Source organism: Xiphias gladius, chromosome 1 (genome assembly GCF_016859285.1).
Source record: "Xiphias gladius isolate SHS-SW01 ecotype Sanya breed wild chromosome 1, ASM1685928v1, whole genome shotgun sequence".
Classification (NCBI taxonomy): Eukaryota; Metazoa; Chordata; class Actinopteri; order Istiophoriformes; family Xiphiidae; genus Xiphias; species Xiphias gladius.
Genome location: NC_053400.1, coordinates 7,282,264 through 7,303,532, shown reverse-complemented (window position 1 = coordinate 7,303,532; position 21,269 = coordinate 7,282,264). Strand labels below are relative to the sequence as shown.

At 42.5% G+C, this 21,269-nt stretch overlaps 1 protein-coding gene across 2 annotated transcripts; it reads right to left on the bottom strand.

Moving 5' to 3' along the window:
- Nucleotides 1-1,334: 1,334 nt before the first annotated feature.
- On the bottom strand, nucleotides 1,335-20,988 carry LOC120792110 (neuropilin and tolloid-like protein 2). 2 transcript variants are annotated; one of them, XM_040131160.1, is made up of 10 exons: nucleotides 20,880-20,988; nucleotides 16,324-16,380; nucleotides 15,895-16,038; nucleotides 12,977-13,225; nucleotides 12,378-12,425; nucleotides 11,665-11,792; nucleotides 7,970-8,198; nucleotides 4,754-4,867; nucleotides 4,443-4,573; nucleotides 1,335-3,221 (listed from the first exon to the last, which is right to left on the bottom strand). In XM_040131160.1, exons 1-10 carry the CDS (start codon nucleotides 20,887-20,889, stop codon nucleotides 2,493-2,495), a joined length of 1,839 nt encoding a protein of 612 aa, XP_039987094.1. In that variant the 5' UTR covers nucleotides 20,890-20,988; the 3' UTR covers nucleotides 1,335-2,492. The 2 variants fall into 2 exon arrangements, with proteins under 2 accessions (XP_039987094.1, XP_039987103.1); XM_040131169.1 differs by lacking the exon at nucleotides 4,754-4,867.
- Nucleotides 20,989-21,269: the final 281 nt, after the last annotated feature.

Genomic DNA, 21,269 nt, shown 5'->3' with positions numbered 1-21,269 from the left:
ATTATAAATTGAATTATAAAAGGTCAAAGTCCTTAAAGATATTCACAAAGAAAGTTTTCTATCTTACAAGGAGATGTGGCAGATCTTATTTGACAAATGTCTTCTATCTTCTATCATTCTGACTAGTGGGAATATATTTACAGTCAAGATATCATTCATTATCTAACTCATCCAAATGTCGTTCTACATATCACCTTTCAAGTAGCGTAGAAAAACAGTGCTTCATGTCCAGACAACAGGTTGTAGGATGTAGGTTTTTATCAGCAGACAAAAAGTGGAGTCTTTTTGCAGGTGGAGCTGCATTCATTTCTTTCCCCTGAGTGATGCTCATGTGTTCATGATGTTGGAGCAACCATTGGGGGATTATGGTTGTAAAAATGAACTTTTGGTTTTTTGGCAATTCTGCTTTATTTGATTTGAGTGACAGGAAAGGCAGGGGGATGATATTCAGCAAAGGGTCCAGGCTGGATTCAAACCCAGGCCACTGCAGCAAGGACTCAGCCTTGTTAGTGGTACGCACACTACCAGGTGAGCTACACTAGTTAGTCACAGAACTACAGGGACACTGTGTGAGATGTATAACCTTGTTTAATCAACAATTCAGTTTAATTCCTGGTGTAATACTTGGGCTAACAGTTATTTTAAGTGATTTTAGAAACTTTAATTAGTAAGATCTGCTTCTCAGCAAAGTCTGACAATCACCCTAGTGTAATATATTGATTTTCATCACACATCTAGACTACCTTAAAGCTCTCGGAACTGTGTGAATCTGTGTCACAGAGGACATCACCAGGGCATAATGCATTTCGCCGTGAGTAGCTATCTGAAGGTAACATACAGTATTTTAAAAGGATGCCATAAGCATTAGACAGGGCAAATGCATCAAGACAGCAAAGGAAAGGGTGAGTGGAATTTTGCATGTGTATGAGAGTGAGTGACAGACAGAAAAAAGATTAATTAAAGCTATTTTAAGTTGTACAGTCAAGAGGATCTGCACTTTCTTTATGCCTTTCATTCAATATTTGAAGCAAATCTGATCATATTTTAACAACTGGAATTTGCCAGCCTGAAATTCTTTATACTCAAATATAAACTACATCAGAAGTTTCAGAAACTTTATAAAATAAATCATGCCTTTTGCATCTTGGCAAAGCCAAGCACCTTGTATAGATTGTTTCTTGTCTATCTGCATGTCACAGTGTGTGTCTTACCTGAATGCGGCATCTCCAGCTCCAGCTCGTTCTTGGTTATAATGAACAGAAAAGTTCACAAAGAGAGGTGAGTAAGCTCTCATTTTAATTCAACAGAGTGAAATTATACAACCAGTGCTTAAAATAAGAAATGAGTTCCATATAGGCTACATGTCTGTCTCTTTAGGGAAACAGGTTGTGCTTGTTTTAAACACTCAGTTCATGGGAAAATTGAGTAATTACATTTTCTCCTGGTAAGGGTGGGCTTTGGGAGTGGGATGGTTGCTATTTTCGATTCAGTCCAGGCCTCACAACCAAACATTTTATACTCCTTAACCGACTACTTATTGCCTGAATGCCCTCATGCTGTAAAGCTCACAGAGCAGAAATAGTCTTTTCTTCTCTGTTTCCTACCAAAATAAGATGGTCTCTTCATGTGCTCTTCCTGAGGAGAGACTGAACTGTACCTTCGGTGTATGTGTAATGTAACCATGAAAACTACACAATTATTATAGTAATATCACATCATTGTCCTTGTCATCATCATCATCGTCATATTTCTGATCATCATGAACAACAGCAACTTCATCGTCAACTCCAACCTCATTATCGTCAAAACCACGTCATGGATAAGTCATCTTCATAAAATCATCTGAGCAACATTTGAAAAAGGTTAAAGATTTAAAAGCCAAGCATCATCATGAGGCTGGATATATACTGGTTTTAACAGTACAGTACACTGACAAAAATAAAGACTCAAATAAATTATTAGAAGACGCACTATATATCATATATGTGTGCGTGGCAGATGAATAAATGTAAAAACTCTCTCCACCTTTCTCTCTCCCTGTATCTGAGCGGTTTCCTGGAACTTTAAGGAAACCAAACAGAGAAGTCTGGATCTGCATGCGACAACATTCTCCTGTAAGTCTCTGACGGAGGGGGAGACTAAATGAGTAGAAGACTGGAAAAGAGACAAGATGTCTCCACGCTTCCTTCATTCGAAATCCTTCAGTATTCTGAAGAATACAAACATTCGTTTTCCTCTTCCTCCGGTACCTCTTCTCTTGTCTCCCATTCTCCCCAAACCTCCGCATGAGACTACGAGTGGAGAAGATCTATAAGTCTTACCCACAATACTATTAATACTGCTTGGAGAACAATTATAGAAGAAGAAACAGGATTGATCAATTTAGGATTATTGTGACTCTTCTGTTTTCTCGTCATCCTTCTCTTATTTCGATGAGTGAAATGCAAGGTCTGCCTACATTCTCTTTCTGCTTTTCTTCCTCCTTTCTCCATCTAGAAGTCCATGGACATGGAGCGCTGTTGTGGATCAACGATGGTGGTACTGTTACGGGTGCTGTTGCCACGGACACTGAGGGTTCCGCAGGCTCCCACCATCCCACCACCAATACCTCCAGCAATGCCACTAGGCCCTGCCATGCCCACTCCTCCCGCCATACCCATCCCTCCAGCCATTGCCACCCCTCCTGTTATCCCCACAGACCCTCCAATCCCTCCTCCAGCTATCCCTGATGCTCCTCCTATTGCTCCTCCACCTGTTGCTCCTCCTCCTGCTCCTCCACCACGGCCATAGATCTCACATGGGATCTCCTCTGTGACGCGGTCCTCAATGACCTGCTGGTCGCAGTCGTGAGTCTGTGAGTGCTGCTTGTAGCCGTAGCAACTCTTCTTGTAGCTGGCAGTGGAGTTGAAAGTCTTCATGGGGGGTGGCTTGGAGAAGTCGTTGTGGTAGGACAGCTCCATAGAGCTCAGGGTGGTGCGGCTGTGCTTCATACTGCCGCCACCAGTAGCCACTGAGGCTTGCGAGCCGCAGTGGTGCTCGTGGACACAGCGGGACATGGTGGAGGAGCGCCGCAGCTTGTGGAAGCTGTCCAGCTCCTCAGACAGGTCAGCTAGGTCTGAGGATATCTCCTTGTCACGGAGAGAGAAGAGCTCGTAGTGGGGTGGATCAAATACCTCTTGGAATCCGGCCTTGTTGAAAACACCGGGCCGGCGAGCTACGACCTTGAAAAGAAGAAAATCCATTCAGACCATTAAACTTAGGTGATTAGGAGGCCACTAGTTTTCACACTGCTATCAAGACAACAAACAGAACAACCCTTGTAAGACTGTCAGAAAACAAAATAAATGTGCTACTTTAAAGGTCCTGTTTTCTCATCTTCTTACTACGAGTACTAGGGTCCAACATGAATACAGAATTTTTGCCAAAAATAGAACAGTTTTGCTTATGAGAGATTTCTGCATTGGGTTTTTGTCTATACTGTTCGTACTGGTTTTAAGTAGGTGGGGCTGGATGTCACATACTTCTGTGCACCAATCATAATTTAGCAATGTTTGAATTAGTATTTGATGACAATTTGCAGGTTGTTGCTTATGTTGCCAGACCACTGTCAATCATATCTGATGAACACCCCTAAGGATTTTTTTGACCAAACTTTAACTTTGATTGTTGTGTATTTAGTTATGAATATCTAATGGTATACAAAAACATCTATAATTTGAAATCAAGTTTTCAGAGCTTCGGGATTAAAAGTTTAAAAAGATGTAGGGTGGGAGGAAAGTGGCCAATTGTTAAAAGGCAATTTCCACCCTAGAACAAGCAATTAAAATCAATATGTTGCATGTACTTTAGATTTTTGAAATTTGGTGCTATATTTTTTTATCTTAGTGTTGGTTTATCATCTGAGTACACAGTACCTGTTTTGGTGTTATTTTTGTAAAACCTCAAGAATATTTACACCCATCTAAACCATCATTTGCTAAGTGTCAATAAGCCAGAGGTCCTTTAGAGCCACCGTATTGCCCCGTTTAACAGCCATAGACGGAGAAATCTATTACAGAGGGGTCAGAGACACAAATTTCTTTAGAAACAAAAGCCTCCAAAGACCGAGCATGAAAAATGTTTTCTGGGTAAGCAGGTCCTTCTGGCAGTTGTAGGAAATCACAAACTGAAGTAAAAATACATGAGGCAGATTATAAGAAAGTGATTAAACCAAACAAGAAGATCACCTTGAAAATAAATATCTCCTATGATATATTGTATTATTTTTGATTTGGTCTGTAATGGTCCAGAATCTCGAGGATTTCTTTCTTCCTTGTCTCCAAATCTACATGTGAACCCATCTGGTCTGGAATCCCGCATTTGATTTCAATTATGTGCCTCGCCTTTTTTGCCTTGGTCTGCTTTCCTACTGAACAAAAAGTCAATCACAACGGACGAGTTACCTTTTTTCTTGGCTGCTTCATTTGGACCAGGATGGAGATGATAAGAAGAACCAGGACTATGCCTGATGAGACACCAATGACAGTACCATGGGTCTTAGTGATCTGATGGAAAAGTCCCTTAGAACGCTTCTCTGCAGGGGGAGGGAAAGAGGAGAGGAAACAATAAAATAAGAAAAATAAAGTAATGAAAAATGAAAAACCTATATGTACAAAAAGGAAAACAGAATACTGACCCTAAGAACTTGCTAAATAAATCCTAATTAACAATAACACCCTCATCTGGGAGTAGTTGGAAGAAATAAGATGATCACCTTTGCAGTGGTTTTCATCCCATGGGTAGACACAGTTCTGAACCCCATTGCACACCAGCGAGTTGTTAATACACATGTTGCTGTGGCAGAAGAATGTATTGGCTGAACAGGGGGCTGTAGGCAAAAGACAGAGAAAACTGAATGTATCAAAAACCACAGAAAAACAGCTAACAGTGCTGAGTAAAAGATGACTATGCCGCAAAAAGGACCAGAAGCTATTTGGATGATAATAACAATAAAACAATAACAATAAGAGAAAAATAATTTGGCTGTGGAAATCTGTAGAGGCATGTAATAAAAAACAAAATGTTCTATTATTTCTTGAAACTCTAGAGGTCTAATGGAGGCAGATCACACAAGGCCATACATCATCATTTCGTGTGGACACAACATCGGGGGGTGATGAAGGGAGGAAATGGCAGCTTCACTGAGCTGCAACCTTCATGCCAAGGGAGTTTGAGAGAGGGCAAAGTGGGGGGAGAGCACTTGTTTGCGTGGACATGTTGAAAACTAGGAGCAGGAGGAGAGGAGGAATGTGGAAAAGATTAAAAGAAAGGCGGGGGTGGGGGGTACAGGTAGAAATGGCTTTGGGCCATCATGAGGTGCAGATGGTCAGACAGGTGCCGTGAGACGCCCAACATTGAACTGACTGTTAGCGTATGAAGGCTTGGATGGCAGAGACAGAGATGACCAGTAATTGATGTTGGCTGCTGGGTTCAGGAGATCGATGCACTGCCAGTCAGACGCAAGAGCAAAGCTGGCGGAAGATGCAGATGTCTGGGTCTTGCCATAGACAATTTGGGGCTGCCATAAAAGCTAAGGGAAATCTAGTTCTGATGTACTGCTACAAACGGGTGAAGTGACAATTGGCTGAAAAGCGGTGGCATAATATATTTCTTTTGTGTCCATTACTGCCATTTTCATTTTTCATTAGGTCCCAAGGAATCAAACCAAGGCTTGTGTAACCGGCAGGCATAACATTAACCACTGAGCACTTAATGCTGTGTTGTCGTTGAGATTTCTAATATTTTCTGCTCTGATATACTGGAGGACAGGCAAGAATCATAAACATACCTCTCATTTAACATGTGAAAATTCAGCTAAAATAACACGTAAGCAGTCAGCCACATTTATTATAATTTACCCTGAATACAGAGCAAATTAGTCCAAGAGATGATTCTCTAGAACTAGATACGTTTGTGCAACTGATGGGATTTGGCCTAACACAAAAAAAAAAAAAGTCAAAGACAAACGACAAGATTTTTCTGAAAACCAGCTCCTGGTTAAGGGAAGAGCATTATGTACATTATAACCATATTTAAAATATGTACTCTGTGGTGTCATATTTTCACACAGAGTTTTAGTAGATGTAACTGTGTTAACTTCATTTTGTGATTAAATGAAATTGAGGTGTAAAAAAAGAGATACGAGATTGAAGAATTGTATTTTTTTTCATCTGTTACCTCTCATATATTGAATCAAGATGAGTCAAGTGTGTTCTTTTTTTTTATAACTCAAGATTCTCAATCACAAATTTGCCTCAAGGGGCTTTCTCTAGCCTTAGCCCCACAATTTGGATGAGGAAAAACTCCCCCCCAAAAATCAGTGTCAACAAGAGCCTCATGGCTATAGAAAGCCCGTACAGTTCAACCACCTCATGGTTGCTTGCAAATGGCATTCACACGGACAAAGCTTGCTCTCACCATGAGTCTTTAGGCACACAGATCAGTATGATATTCGTATAATATTCAGCCTCTGTCTCCTATAGCGTGTTCACATCTCCAAACTGTCCTTTCCCAGCCCCTCCTCTCGCTTTTTTCTTCCCACACACGCGGGCTTTAGCAGCCACGGACACACTCTTTGAGTCTTTATCACAACTGAAACAGATTGCGGTCCGCTGCACCAGCTTCACCTCTGCTCTGAGGTCCACTGTGATTAGCTTCTTCTGCCTCAGGGTTCAATAACTTTGTCAAAAGGACATGTATGTGTGTGTGTAAGAGTGTGTGTATGTGTTGGAGTGTCCTCCCCATCCTAATCCAGTGGGCCTGTACACGGGGTCGCTCCCCTGATCACTTCCAAACTGATTATGCATCTCCCTCCTTCGAAATATAGTTTTCCAGAGGTTGTCAACAACGCTTCACCCTCTTACACCCACACTCCCTCCGTACACGCACACACACACGAGCACACAGCTCATGTCTGAATGTGTGCGCTGTGTGTGCGTGTGCGAGTGTATTGTGTGGATTTAGGACAGTCTTAATGTGTCTGGTTTACATGTCAGAGGGCGTTCTGTCTGAAGATTAGAGCATATTAAGGATGATAGAGTGCGAAGTTCAAAACTCATCTTGTTTTCTGAGTGACAAAGATTAATGGTTCCCTCTGACCTCCAAGTAAACTTTGAGCCAGTGGCTGACTCTGAACAAATAAAGTTTGGGAGTCATTCAAGAGACTTCAGACTTCTCTAAGATGAACTGTGTGATCAGAATTAATGAGGATCCAAATGGTCTTAAGGATTCTCAGAGTAAAAAAAACACCCTTGCTGAATTTAAAAGGCCATTAAGTTCTGACTCCAGTGGTTATGGGTTTGCTGCTGAAAACAACATTAGCATTCACCCAAGGTTTCGGAAGTGTGCAGAACATGGCAATTAATATCTCAGTCTATTCAGGCGTTTAATGAAAATATTACGGTGCGCTAACAGAAAAACTGTTTCCTGCATAGCAATTTCTGTTACTTCATGTACAACCTTTAACAGCGTTTGTTTGAAACTTCCTTGTATAATTACTTCCAGTAGATCCATTAACCCTACTCAGCTTCTCTTTTCACCAAAACAGAGACATTAATTCCTATTTTCCTGCTGTATGTGAGCTATAATAAGGCCAGTATCATGCATATCAAGAAGTTATTTGATGCTTTCTTAAAAAAAATGCTGGAGTAAATAATTGGTTTTTGCATATCTGTGCTCTAAACATAGCATGGTGCAATTACCTTGCCTCACTGAAATGACACTTCAGTGTCTGTTAGTGGCCACTGATGCAGACAGAATGTGCTATACTTCTAAACACATTTAGACTAAACTGCAACAAAGATGTGGATATATCTCTGCCACTGGATATACAGTATTTGTATGAATAATAGAACTCTCATATGTTTGAACTGGGTCATATTTTCCATCTTGCTTCTTCATAAAGTTTTATGTCAAGATGAGTGGTACTCACGGTCAACAAAGGAAGTGAAGAGCATGCGGAACCGACTGAGACGGCTCTTCTCATCGGCCCACATTCGCACAACTCCCACACCGTTATCCAGCATCACATCATTGGCCACGGTGCTACAGAACTTGGCCTTGAGGTTTTCGATGGCACTGCTGCCATCGTACACAGCCACAAAGTTCTTCTTGCACTCATTAGAGTGTTCCATCTGGTACTCCATGAAGCGCAGGTAGATCTACAGACGGGAGATGGAAATCAATGAGCAGGCAAAGAAGGCCAGAACTCCACAGCAATTTTTAGTTTCACCCCACAGCTGTCTAAACATAATCAGCAACTGTGCGCTTTATGAAGGTAAATAGATGAAAAATATGCATTAAATTGTTGATGCAAATATATCTAAAGATGTTCAGACACATACAATGAATAGATTTGCACAGATTAGAGTAAAACCCTGTCCCTTCAGATTCTCCAGAGCACAGTGTGATAGCTACGGGATGAACAGGTTGGAAGATGGACAGAAGATGCACTGACAAAGAATCTAATCTAAGTTGTGATGCATTATTCATATACTGATAGATGGCTACTTAATTAATTTTAGAAAATATCTGTCATGGTATTGCCTGCTTTGTCTACCTCACCCTTCCCTTTTCTATTAGCTGTGTCTCAATTCAGAGAAAGCCACAGGGACCAAAGGCTAGTAGGCTGAACCTGCAAATCCTCCCAAAACGAGGGAGCCTGGCCTGTCTGGAGTGCAAAGCTAGTGGGGTGCTTGGGTGGCCCTTCTCAACTTATAAAAGTCGGAAACGTCCAAATAGTCCACCAAGATGCTGTGGTCAAGTTTCGGGATGCTGAAGTTTACAGTGTGATCTGTGATGTTTCCCTGTAGCATGTTCAACAATTGGCAAACTTTTCTTATTTCTTGCGTGTGATGATGACAACACAACCACTTGGTAAATACAATTTGCTCATGTGCTTATCTGCTACCTTACAGTTGATGAGGATTGCTTGATGAAACTATTAAACAGCTGAGTGAAATGCACCAGTGTGGCCTCCAAATTCAGGCAAAAAAGACCAATTTCTGATTATACCATTTTTACTGCAAACATCTTGTAATAGCAGGTGTAAAAACAGCACAGGTGTAACTAATAACATTAAAGTTAAGCCAACACAGTTAGTGGGCATGCAAAATGCCATGGCCCCGGAACTGGCACAACTAAATGGAATGTGTCATGATTAATGTTATTAATTATATGCTGACAAAGTCTGGTATGTTACAATATTTTTGAAGATGTATTCGAGTATTGTCAATAAACCTCATCCTAAACTTAAATATATGCTTTTCTTATCGTATGGAAAATCAAATGTCTGTTGTGGAAAAAGGATAGGTACAACTTGACTTTGAGCTTGTGTCCTGTGTTTACATGGGCCTTTTTTACAGTAGACATTTTATCTTGTCATAGTAGGAAAGGCTCAGGTGTTACTACTAACGTTAACAATGGCTCTGTTCTATTTAAGTGTTCCAGTAAGCCACGGCAGTGTGACAGTGAGCCAGCATGCACAATACCAGGGCCCTGAAACAGGAGCAGCTAAATGGACTTCAGTGACAGTTATTTTTATTATTTACACCTGTGCACCTCCTACTGCATGTTTCTAAAAGTCTTCTGTTAAAAGGCCAATGACAGAGCCTGTGGTTTGTGCTTGTTCACCAGAGGGCCTCAGCACAGCGGCTTCTCGTTAGCTCATTAGTTAGCCTAAACATATACATGTAGTAGGGTCCGGTTTCACCTTGTGAAGTATTTACATCTTTAAATTATGTGATCAAGTCAAATCAGCAGCAATGACATGATAAGATTTTGGCAACAGGGGAACAATAACTTAGATGGAACCTCAGCACATTTCGCATACGCGCACCTGTAACCACGCAGCATTTAAGTAGCTGCTCTTATGTTGGCGCTGAATGTGCTGCTCTGTTCCTTCTGCTTCGCTGAGCTAATATCTGGCTAGGCAATTCAGTGCTGCTGCTAAATTCAGATCCTCTTCACTTCTGCCTCCCATTGCACATGTAGGACCAGTTAAATGACTGCGGGGGACAAATCTGTGTCTGTGTGAGAGTAGTTAGGTAGTGTGTATGTGAGTCATGCATGGATATTTTCATGTGTATGTATAAAATATTACTTTGTATGTGTATGTTTACAAAACTGTGTGTGACAGTATATTACGTAATTTGTGACTGTATGAGCACATCTGCTGTTTTTTACTTAATTAGATGTATATGAATTTGTGTGTGCATGTGTGTGTTGGTATATTGTGGCCAGTGGATAGCATGGCAGTGTGCTGATGACTCATTTAGTCATGAGGGAGAAACAGCGCAGCAATGAATCGAGGCTAGCCAGGTTATGGTTGTACTTTTAATGTGATTTTGGATATCCACTCATAAATATTAGACCTTATGCTAACAAGACATCAGTCTTTCACTCTTGGCTTGAAAATGTCCTTATGAATCTGTATTCTGCTGTATTTTATAAATAAAATTTATTTGCCTGCATTGATTTTCTCCATGCTGCCTCCTTGTTTATTTGCAATGCTCATACCAATTATGTATTAAATTACAATCACAATACAGACATTACCACTGGAGGATTTGTTCTCGATGACTGGAGCACACAATGCTACTATATGCATTCATACAAAATATTTAAATCAGGAAAACCACTATAGGCTTTATTAGATTTACATCTGCTTGGCTGCTTGTTAATTATTTACTTTCTTTGGAACAGAGCAGGTCAAAAATTGATTTCCCAATGATGAAAATCAGATGATAGAAGGAGATGTTTTGACCTGAAGGATGAATTCAAGGTTTTGTTTTTTTTTGGGAGACAAATCCATTATGCATATTGATACTGGAATTCATTATTGAACAGTCTGCAACTATTTAGAAATTCTTAGCTGATCCTATTCTTCATTATTTTCAGGCAAGTCTTCATGAGAAATTTCTGAATTATTTCCTCATTGGATTTCTTTTTTTGGATAACTATTCATATATGTATTCTGGGGCAGACTATAGACGGCATGCATCATCAGCGAGATGAGATTTTGTATCATCTGTCATGTGGTCAAGCTTAAAGTTGAAGGAGAAAAAGTAACTCCATGCAGTTCTTTGCCATTTACACTGATCACAATAATTACAAAACATTAGTACCAACATAAACCACCTGAGCTGGATGTGAACATAGCCATAGTGCTCTTATAAAGCACTGAGAAGGATGTGCACCACATATTTCAGTATCTTCAAGGGTGGTGAAATGGTAGAACATAACTGAGAGCAACATCCCTGATGCTTCAGATGTAAAATTTTTAAGTTCCTCCATTATTATTCAGTCTTTCAGTGGAGCCAATATCAATATCTCCAAGAGAGATGAATAAAAGTCCTTGCGTACTTTATGCCAGTTTAATGTGTAGTGGGATTTCAAGATGTTTAGAGATTTTATATCATAACTACATTACTTAAGTACAAGTATGCATTTGTCAGGTATTTTATAATGATTTGAACATGAGTCATCAAAATAAAATCATAGGCCAGACCCTAGACCGTAGGTGACATAAAATGGAGAATTCTGAAAGTAGCAAACATGGTTTGAAGGATAGGATAGAAGCAACACATGCCATCATTCCTGATGACTAATATGGTCCCTTATACTGACCTTGGACTGAGGAGGAGCCCTGATGGTCCAGATACAGTCCAGAGCATCACCAGGCTTCACTCTTTCTTCCTCTTCCACCTGACTGGAGCGGATAATCCCATCCCATCCACCGATTTCAAACTGACAGTCTGTAGGGAAACAGAGGAAATGTGGAGGATAGGTAAGGAGAAAAAGAAAGGGAATGAGAGAGAGAGAGAGAGAGAGAGAGAGAGAAAAGATACGGAAGGTCAAAAAGGGGTCAGATGGAGGTACATGAGAGAAGCAAAAAAGAAAAAAATAGAGGGGAAAACAGAGAGAGAGAAAGAATTAAGAGCAGGAGAAAAAAAAGGAAAAAGGGTACAATGAGAAAAGGAGCATGAAAAACAGAGGGACATATGAAGGATTTTATTGAAAGAGGTAAAGGGATTTAAGTTGGAATGAAGTGAGCACGGCGGATTAGGACAAAGGACAATAAGAAGGCAGAGGAACAAAGGTAGGAAGACAGGAAGGGAAGAGCTGGCTAAAAGAGGTGTGTGTTCTTTAATGTGTTTAAATTTGTGCATGTATGCATATGAAAATCCTTCCACTTTATGTACAATTGTGTGCTTGTCAAGGTACATTTGTGTGTTCAGCATTCACGTCAGAGGCCGAGACAGCCTCCGGTAAGCTTCTGAGCACAGAGGAGCTCTTCAAAAAGGATCGGACACGAACCAACGAAATACTGAGAGGCTTACCTGGGATGGGGTTTAGCAGTCCGCCCACGTGCAGATGGAAATCGGGGTCTGAAATGATAAGATTTGGGAGGCACATTACTCCCAATCCAAACAGCAGAAATAGGTAAGCAGAGAACACAAGATAAGATCCCTTTAAGGCAGGCCAGACAAAGAAGAGAAGGGTCTGTTTGAAGCTAATATCTGTTGCTTGATGGGAGATGCTGATTTCTAGGCAAATTGCATTCAGATTCGGGAGGCTCTGATGTTGAACGTCTGTCTGCTGAAGAGCAAGAAAAGTGAAGGGAAGAAGCCTATGATGTTTGGAAAATTGGTGACATTGGGTGACCTTTGGATGTCGAGCCTACTGATGTTCAGTCTTTTTTTTTACTGGTAATGAACACAAACACGATGGGCAATGCAGAAAAATTGTGTTTTAGGGAAGAATGGTGTCTTTTCTGTCACGCTGATATCAGATTCTCCTTTATGTTTTGTGGGACTTTGTAAAAGTTCTCCACACGTCTTACTCAAAACCTTTGATTTGTAGAGAAATTAGCGTTAAGAGCCTGAGGGTATATTGTGGAGTTACATTCACTGCAAATATACAGTTTGGGTGTCCCTACCTGCAATGAAGGTGTACTTGATGCGGAAGCCAAGGCCCTCAAGCTCCTCGTCGCTGGTGAACTTGATCCACATGAAACGCCCCGTCGACGTGACCAGGCCTGGGTTTTTTCCCCCACAGAAGCGATCAATGAGTGGCGAGAACCCAAATGGCCCATCACGGATTTCGATGTGATCGAAGCGGCACTCGAATGAGGGCTCGATGTAGTAATTCTTATCAAAAGCCAGCTGAATCCTTTGCCTGGGGAGAGCTTTGGTGATCAATGGAGTGGGGGTAGAAAGGAAACAAATGGAAAAAAATCAATGAAAAGAATAAAATTAAATCTCGCTTTTGCAGGACAGAGAAAAATCTGTATGGAATTCTAAAGCATAAATTAAGAGAAGAGTCCAATATGAGTTCATCTGATGTTTGGGTTTAACACTTAGACTTTTACTTCTAACCCCTCAAATGCCTTTGGAGAGCAAACTTTTTAGAAGCTCGGTCACACCTGCAGTAGGTGCAGGGCACTATCTATTCTGTAGGTAACTAAAGCCCTATTCAGACAAAGAATATGTAGCATGGCATCTGTTTAAGCGATGGCTTTTTGACATTCAGATAATATCTGACTTTTACTGAATATAAGTGTTCCTTACAGCTTCATTCAGGCATGACAGGACATTTTTTAGAAAGAGCTGCAATGATCGAGCGACATTTGGCACCTGGTGCATGAGAGGGAGCGGTGTCACTGCTGAGGGACGCAATTGAGTTAAAAAGTATTATTATGAAGGAAAATATTTCTCTGTTCTCACACAGGCTGCATGGCTGATGAGTTTTAAAACATTTATTGCTGTTGGAGCTGTAATCAATGACCAACGTGAGCATAAGGGATGCTTGGCCCAGATGAGGAGGTTGTTGGTTCCTTCACACTAATACTTATTGTGGCATCTTTTGAATCTGATGCTCAACTTCAACGAAACAACCATGATTGGAAGGTTACACTAGATAAACCCAATGAAATACCTGCTCTCCCTTAACTTCCAGACAAGATTGTGACTATGTGCTCCTCTGAAAGAAATGATTATTACTAAAATAGGTGTTTAAACTCATTACCTCTCCCGGACTTTGTTTTTGCTTTGGTCTGGTTTTCAAATTGCGGTAAACACCCTTATAAACCAATTTCTGCATCCACAAACTATGCATGCAAAACCATGAGAGAACAGAAAAAGTGTCTTTTAAACATATATACAAAGGTGCATATTCACGTACGCAAGCATTCATCACACAAATGCATGCACAATGGACAATGCCCACACCAGCACATATGCACATAAGCATACACAGACAAAGTGTGACATTTCAGCATTGCTGTCCCTGTGTCAGTGTATCCAGAACGGTGCAATCACAGCATCGAGTTCATCTGTCCTGTAAATACAGAATATGTCCATGTACTGAATGGACAGAGCTCACCCCTGACACAGAGGAAGTATTTACCAAGGGCGAGTCATGCCTGCCTTGGGAGATAAATCATACTACACAAAGATGCTGGCGATGGGCAGCTCTGAATGATCTCAGGCATGATCTATTTGATCCATTCGAAAAAAAGAGCGAGTTCAAGGTTGGTACATGTGTATGGTACAGTGTGTAACTGAAATAAAATAAAAGAGGAATTTCTTCTCTCTGTGTATTTTTGAGTATATTCTTGTCTTTGAATTTGAGCCTGAGTTGTCTCCTGTTCTGCTTGAACAAGCGGCTTGTATGCTTGTATTCACTTCCTGCTCTCTGTGTGTTCGTGCCCTGCTGTGTTGAGCCTCATTCACTCTCTCTCTCTCTCTCTCTCTCTCTCTCTCACACACACACACACACACACACACACACACACACACACACACACAAATGACACAGCTTGATACAGAAAGAGCAGAAAGTAAAATCACTCGATCTATTGAGCTGATGAACTGGGGGAATGACACAATCAATGAGCCTCACTAACCACAAATTATGATTACAAAGCTATCTGATTAGCACTTACGCCAAACGTGAGCATCTCTCTGTCTCTATGAGAGGCAGAATAAAAGGCTCAACACTGGAGCTTGGATATGAATATGACTACGGCCATTCAAAACCAAGTTAAAACAAATGATAGGTTCCATTTGTCGCTTCCCACACCAGTAGGCTGTCTGTGATGGAGTCACAGTTTATTCATCAACACTAGGTCTGGGCTTGCTTCGTCCACAGGGGGAGCCCTTGAGCCATGTGTAAAAGCTATTACCCATCACGGCAAGTACACAAGCACCAAGCACACATCTCATTTGCATGAAAGGCTGTACTTTAACTTCATGGACACAACAGTTCATCAATTTAGTATGAAAACCCGTCAACCGATAACCCAGACCTCATCTCCAATAGTCTCTAATGGTGCTTTCCATTATGTTTCCTGTGCAGCAGGCCACCAAATTACTGACGGATGTGATTATTTCTGGCAAACACTGAAGTGTTCAACAAGGAGGCTTGCAATTCAGTGATATACCACCAAAACTCAGTTGTGTAGCAGATGTTCATCTCTTTTATGTTTCATTCAATAGCTTCTTATAGCTCTTCTGGCACACCCTGCCAATAGAGATGAACACAGCACTACTCTGATTAGGCCAGAAGTCAGGGCTACCCACAATGCGCCACTTTCCATCATTTTCAAAGAGCTTTAACTGTGCAGTGAAACAAATTCAGGATGGCTCATTCAGAAAATATCAGTCTGATTGCCCGCCAGCAAAAGAACACAAAATCAGATAGGGACAAGGTTATATAAAACAATGTCAGTCAGACTAATGACATTCTCTGAAGGAGGCAATATGCTGAAAGGCAGGACACCATGTCGACTGATCTGGTGACAACAGCTACCGAGCAGAAAATGAAGTGTTCAGATGCAAAAAGATCCAGCTTTACCTTCCAGGATGTAAACACACTCCTTGTTGGGTGGGTAGGTGTTGGGGTAGTTCGGGGATGTAAACACCCCGCCATTGATGTTACGGACCCATGTGCCACAGTCATTCTGGTTGGGGCTCTGGCCGCCATGTTCGCTCGGGGAATCTGAAAGCAGAAAGACAAAGAACAGACAGGCAGATGGGTTTTTGAGTCATGGGATCAATCGGGGAAAGATTGGAAGGCAGGGAGAGTGGAAGTAGGGTTGGAGCAAGAAAAGGAAAAAAAAAAAATCAGGCAGGGAATAAAGATCGAGGACAGACAGGACAGAACTGAGAAAGGAACCGTTTTGTCCTATGACACAAGTGAAGACAACTCATCCTTATTTCAGACTGGTTCAGTGCGGGTGAAACACCATTAATGAAAGAGAAAAGCCTTTGAGGTCTAGCTTACCTTTAGTTCTCTGTGCCAGAGCGAAACCCTCTTCTATTAGAAAGAAGAGTATCCACGCTGTAGAGCAGAGATATTACGCATTAGTTACAGGTGACATAATACTGAATTGATATGTGATGTCACTGTTGGTGTTCAACAATGAAAAGAAATCACTAAACAGCCACAGAATACGTATGTGTGACCAGCTGCAGTATTGATTTCACCTGACTTAGATGAATAGTGGGTAAAATATTGATCAATACATTTTTTAAGTAAATTTCTTACTGAATTGGTAAATTTGAAAACAATGTATTGGTCAGAAAGGAGGAGGAGAGCTGTGAGAGAAAAGATTATGCCAAGGTATACAGTACATCACTTTAGGCATGTCTTTATAATACCGGTGTAAGTTCAGGATATCATCATATCACTGTCAACACAAAGCATTCATTAGAGAGCACGCTGGAATAATATTGCATTTAGCGATGAATCATGTAAATGATAGAGCTACAAGACTGAAAGAGATACTGAGCATGAACGTTTTTTAGTTGCATTTGCTGAAGTTAACATTTCAACTTTAAGCACACTGGGGACAGATGGGTTTCCATGTACGTACATGTATAATATGGTTCAGTTTTATTAATGTAACTAGTGATATTCAGCATTCTTCTACTCCAGTTATGAACTAAATGCAAACTCCTCAGACAGCAACTTTGTCAAGCTTGCCAATGAGGCACAACATTTATGAATTGTTATCATCCATTTCTTGATTGTGGCTTTGCGATCCAGTACTGATCATGCTGATTTACGGCTGCAACTAACGATTACTTTCACTGCTGATTTATCTGCATGCTACTTCCAAGATTTATTTATTGGTTGGTTTATAAAATGTTAGAAAATAGTGAAAAATGCCTTTGTATTTCCCAAAAAATCTTCAAATATATATATATATTTTTGATCTTGTAACAAATAGTCCAAAACCTACAAATATATATATACAATATATACAAATATATATATATATATATATATATATATATATACAATATATACAACTATATATATATACAATATATACAAATATATATATACAATATATACAAATATATATATACACAATATATACAAATATATATATACACAATATATACAAATATATATATATATATATATATATATATATATATATATATATATATATATACTCACACATAGAAAAGCAGCAAATTCTCCCAATGGAAAAAGCAGTAAATGTGTAGCATTTTTGATTGTAGAAGCATATCGATATATACTGAGTAGAGTTCAAGTGGTTTGGGTTTAGCTTTGTTAACATGCAGAAGTACTATTATTAAGATGGGTGGATATGGCAGGATTACTGGGGGTAGTCATAACATTTAAAAGTAGCAGTAATAACAATAACAGCAGTAGTAACAGGAGTAACTAGTAGTTCATTAAATATAGTTTCAAAGCACCAACTCTCATCCATGCCACAAGACTCGAGCTCACTAATCTGCAGCCTCTAGGCACCAGAATCATAAAGCATTAGTAGAAAAAACAGGATTACAGGCTCCAAGGCTTACACCACTGATGAGAAGACAGGCATTTGGGCAGAGCACGACTACAGACAATAGGTGAAATATGTTGTATTACAATGATATCTGCACTGAGGGGGAGCGTGTTACAGCCTCTGACACTGTCTTGCTCTGATAAGCCTCTGTAGACCTGATCCCCACTGAGTTCATAATAGGTTGGCCCGCTCACATCAAATTAGAGAGCCAGCGTGAGCCTGGCACATCGCATAACGGCACCCAGGAAGGAGGGATGGAAGAATGAGAGAGAAGGAGAGAGAGGGGGGGGTCTAATGAAGAAGAACGCATGGTTAACATAAGCAGTGGACACGACCGCACCAGCGAGCGTGCGTGTTTGACGGACTCGTTTTGCAATGCACACGTGCACACGGCCCCCAGGCTGCCGGATCCTCATCACTTTCTACCTCCATTATCTCGCAATGAGGTATTGGAGGTGGGAGTATGAACTGCCACGGGCGCACGAGCATGCCACCCGAACGCAAGAGCCAAGTAACAGGGGTACGCGGCGGGCTCTCACCGAAGCTTCTCGGCACCACAAGGCAGCCCACATCTGGTGGAAGGCAGGCACTCCTGTGAGCTGCTGCTGCTGCTGCTGCTGCTGCCCTCGGCAAAGCTACTAGGTGCAAGACAAGGGGGAATCTCGTCATCCTTTCCCGGGCTTCGGGTTGGGAACAATAACCGAGCAGACCCTGTGAGAACACCGTTTTGGCAACGGTTTGTTACACCTGTAAACGTCGTGGACCAAAAACGTTACCCTTGAGCTGCAGTGCCAGAAATGCGTGTCGGGCATATACATATTTAAATCAGGTTATTAGGCAAAAGTTGCATAATTTATGGATGCACTTGTAACATCGTTGGGTTGCGGCCACGGTCACTTCAACGCCAAGAGAGGAACTTACAAAATGGACGAGGAATCATAATCTAACCGTGAAAGCAAGAAACAAACACAGCAACTTCACAAAGGACGTCAGTCAACACGCCATCTTAGAAGATGCATCACTCCTGCTCTTACTCTCTGTTGCCCCCCCCCCAATACTCGCATCTTACCAGATCCACTGTACAGCTAAAACCTTGACGAAATGTTAAGTGTTACGGTTTCTAAGGCATCGTCTTATCCCACCGAGGGAAGTTTTGTCTGACCGCTTAAAGAACGACGGGAAACATGGCCCTCGTTTTACATCACTGATCCTCACTTGGGTTCAAAAGCCAAGTCGAGGCTGCTACCTGCTTTCTTGGCTCGAAATGGAAGAGACACGGCCATTGACCCCCCCCCCCCCATCACAAAAAAAGGCCACCACAGCCTACAGTAGACCAGGACTGAAGGGGGACTGGAAATGATATGAGAGCTGATAATGTGGAATTTGGTTGTATCCTGTCCAAATACGGAACTAGGGCCTCAATTAGGTCTATATGACCTAGACTACAAGGATGTGTAGGCTACAAACAGGCTAACGGACAATAGGTTATGTGGTTAGTAAGCTAACACCTCCGGGGGGGGGCAAGAATGAGTTTACGACAGTGAAAGACTTGACGAAGCTTCATAACCCAAGGCATGAACATTCGTCGGGCGCCTGTTTCAGTTCAGGTGAAGGAGGACGCCAGCGTGGTTCATAACCGGCGACAGCCGGAAGGTGGGCTCCACCTGCGGCCACCTCAGAGGTTAAGTCCACCGTGTAACACACAGGCTAAAGGTTGATGTCCCCGAACAGTGAACTCTGCGGGGAAATCGTGGCGGGCGGCCTCCGCACAGCTACTGCGGTTAAAAAAAAAAAGTGCCCACGTTCAAGCATCGAGAGGCGCTGCGGCTGTCTGCGGCGGCGCGTGCCTCAGGCGGCGGTGGCGCGAGGCAGCGGCCGGAGCCCAGGTCACCCCGAGCCGCAGCAGCAGCAGCGCGCGCGGGCCGTCGCGCGGGGCGGGACAAGGGACATCTATGGTGTCCGGCTCTGAACTTGGACAGCTCCCCCTCGGCCACGGGGGACAAATACTCCGCCGCAGGACCCCAGTTGCGGTTAAGTAGCGTGAACTTAAGCGAGCCGCAAGAAAATGTATTTATTTAAAGAAAGAAAAAAAATCGTTTGGTGGCCACGTTTCTGGGGACAAACTACTTGTGACAGGCTAAATGTTTTTACCGCCGTTTAATGGAAACACCTCGTGCTCCCTGATGGTTTTTTTTGAATCGCCCCTGTATGGATTTCAAATAGTATCTGACCTCAGCTGTCCACTATAATCACCAATCCCTTACTGGACTGGACTCGCGCAGGCCGGTCTGGACAGAGGCACTCCTCACAGTGTCCAGAGCTGGCTGCTCCCTGGATCATGCCCCCCCCCCCCCCCCCTTTTTTTTTTTTTTTTGTACATCACGCTCACCCAGTCCAGCCTACAGGAGAATTACGGTGAACGAACGAATCCTTTTTAATTGAGCAAAACAGCAGAGTGTTAACGACACGCCTTTGACGTTAGGCTGTTTTAGTTTTACGGTTTTTTTTTTTTTCTTTCTAATGACCGGGCACCAAACCCAACCCAGAAGAAAGTGCCCGGCTTTCGCTGAATCTTCGAAAAAGAAGAGGCGCACCTGCAGGTGCTGGGACCGGAGCCGGTTGGGTTGGAGCCCAGCGGTTAGCGGCGATGTCGACCAGCGACAAAACGGGAAGGTTTCCCAGAGGAAGTCGCAAGAGGGCAAGTTGACGCCAAAGAGACGCCAACGAGGCGGGAGGGCAGCCCTCAGTTTAAGAGGAATACATGGAAACAGAATGAGGACTTTGCTCCGAAGCGGATCCAGAGGGAGCATTTTAGAATCTCATGTCAGCCCCTCGGCTGTGCGATGTGTGTGTGTGTGTGTGTGTGAAATCCAAAATCAGCCCCACATTAACCATCCGCTGCGCTAGAGAGAGAACAGGGAGAGAAACACGTTCAATCCGAGCTCAAAACGAACCGCCGAGTCTCTGCGCCCCGGGCACCGGAGCGCGCCCCGGCAGCTCGTACACAACTCACCTCTGTGCATTTCCTCTCACGGTGTGATTCCAGCCCAAAAGCACCTGCCTAAAATCGCCCTCCCGTTCCGTCCATTGCAGGGGTCGCCGGGCTTCTTTACAAAATCCAACTTTTCCCGGCCAACAGTAAATCCATTACGCAGAGCCGCGCTCCAAGAAGACGCCGGCACCGAGGCGCCCCCCCCCACCCCTGCAGTCGGCGAATCCCGCTGCGTTCGGCCGGAGGGATGAACGCTGCTGCGAGCCCCTCAGCCAGGCATCATTAGTGTCAGCAGCGCTTCCAGTGGGACCACAGCGGGGATGGCAAGTGGAGACGGACCGGACGGACCCGGGCGGGCTGACGCGCTCTAGGAGAGGCGCATGCGGATGGACGGATGACGGACGGCGAGAG

Coding starts and splice junctions, on each gene's coding strand:
- LOC120792110 (XM_040131160.1), bottom strand. Junction 16,039..16,323: donor TCTGGCACAGAGAACTAAAG/GTAAGCTAGACC, acceptor TTCTGCTTTCAG/ATTCCCCGAGCGAACATGGC. Junction 3,222..4,442: donor TGAAGCAGCCAAGAAAAAAG/GTAACTCGTCCG, acceptor CTTCTTTTCAAG/GTCGTAGCTCGCCGGCCCGG.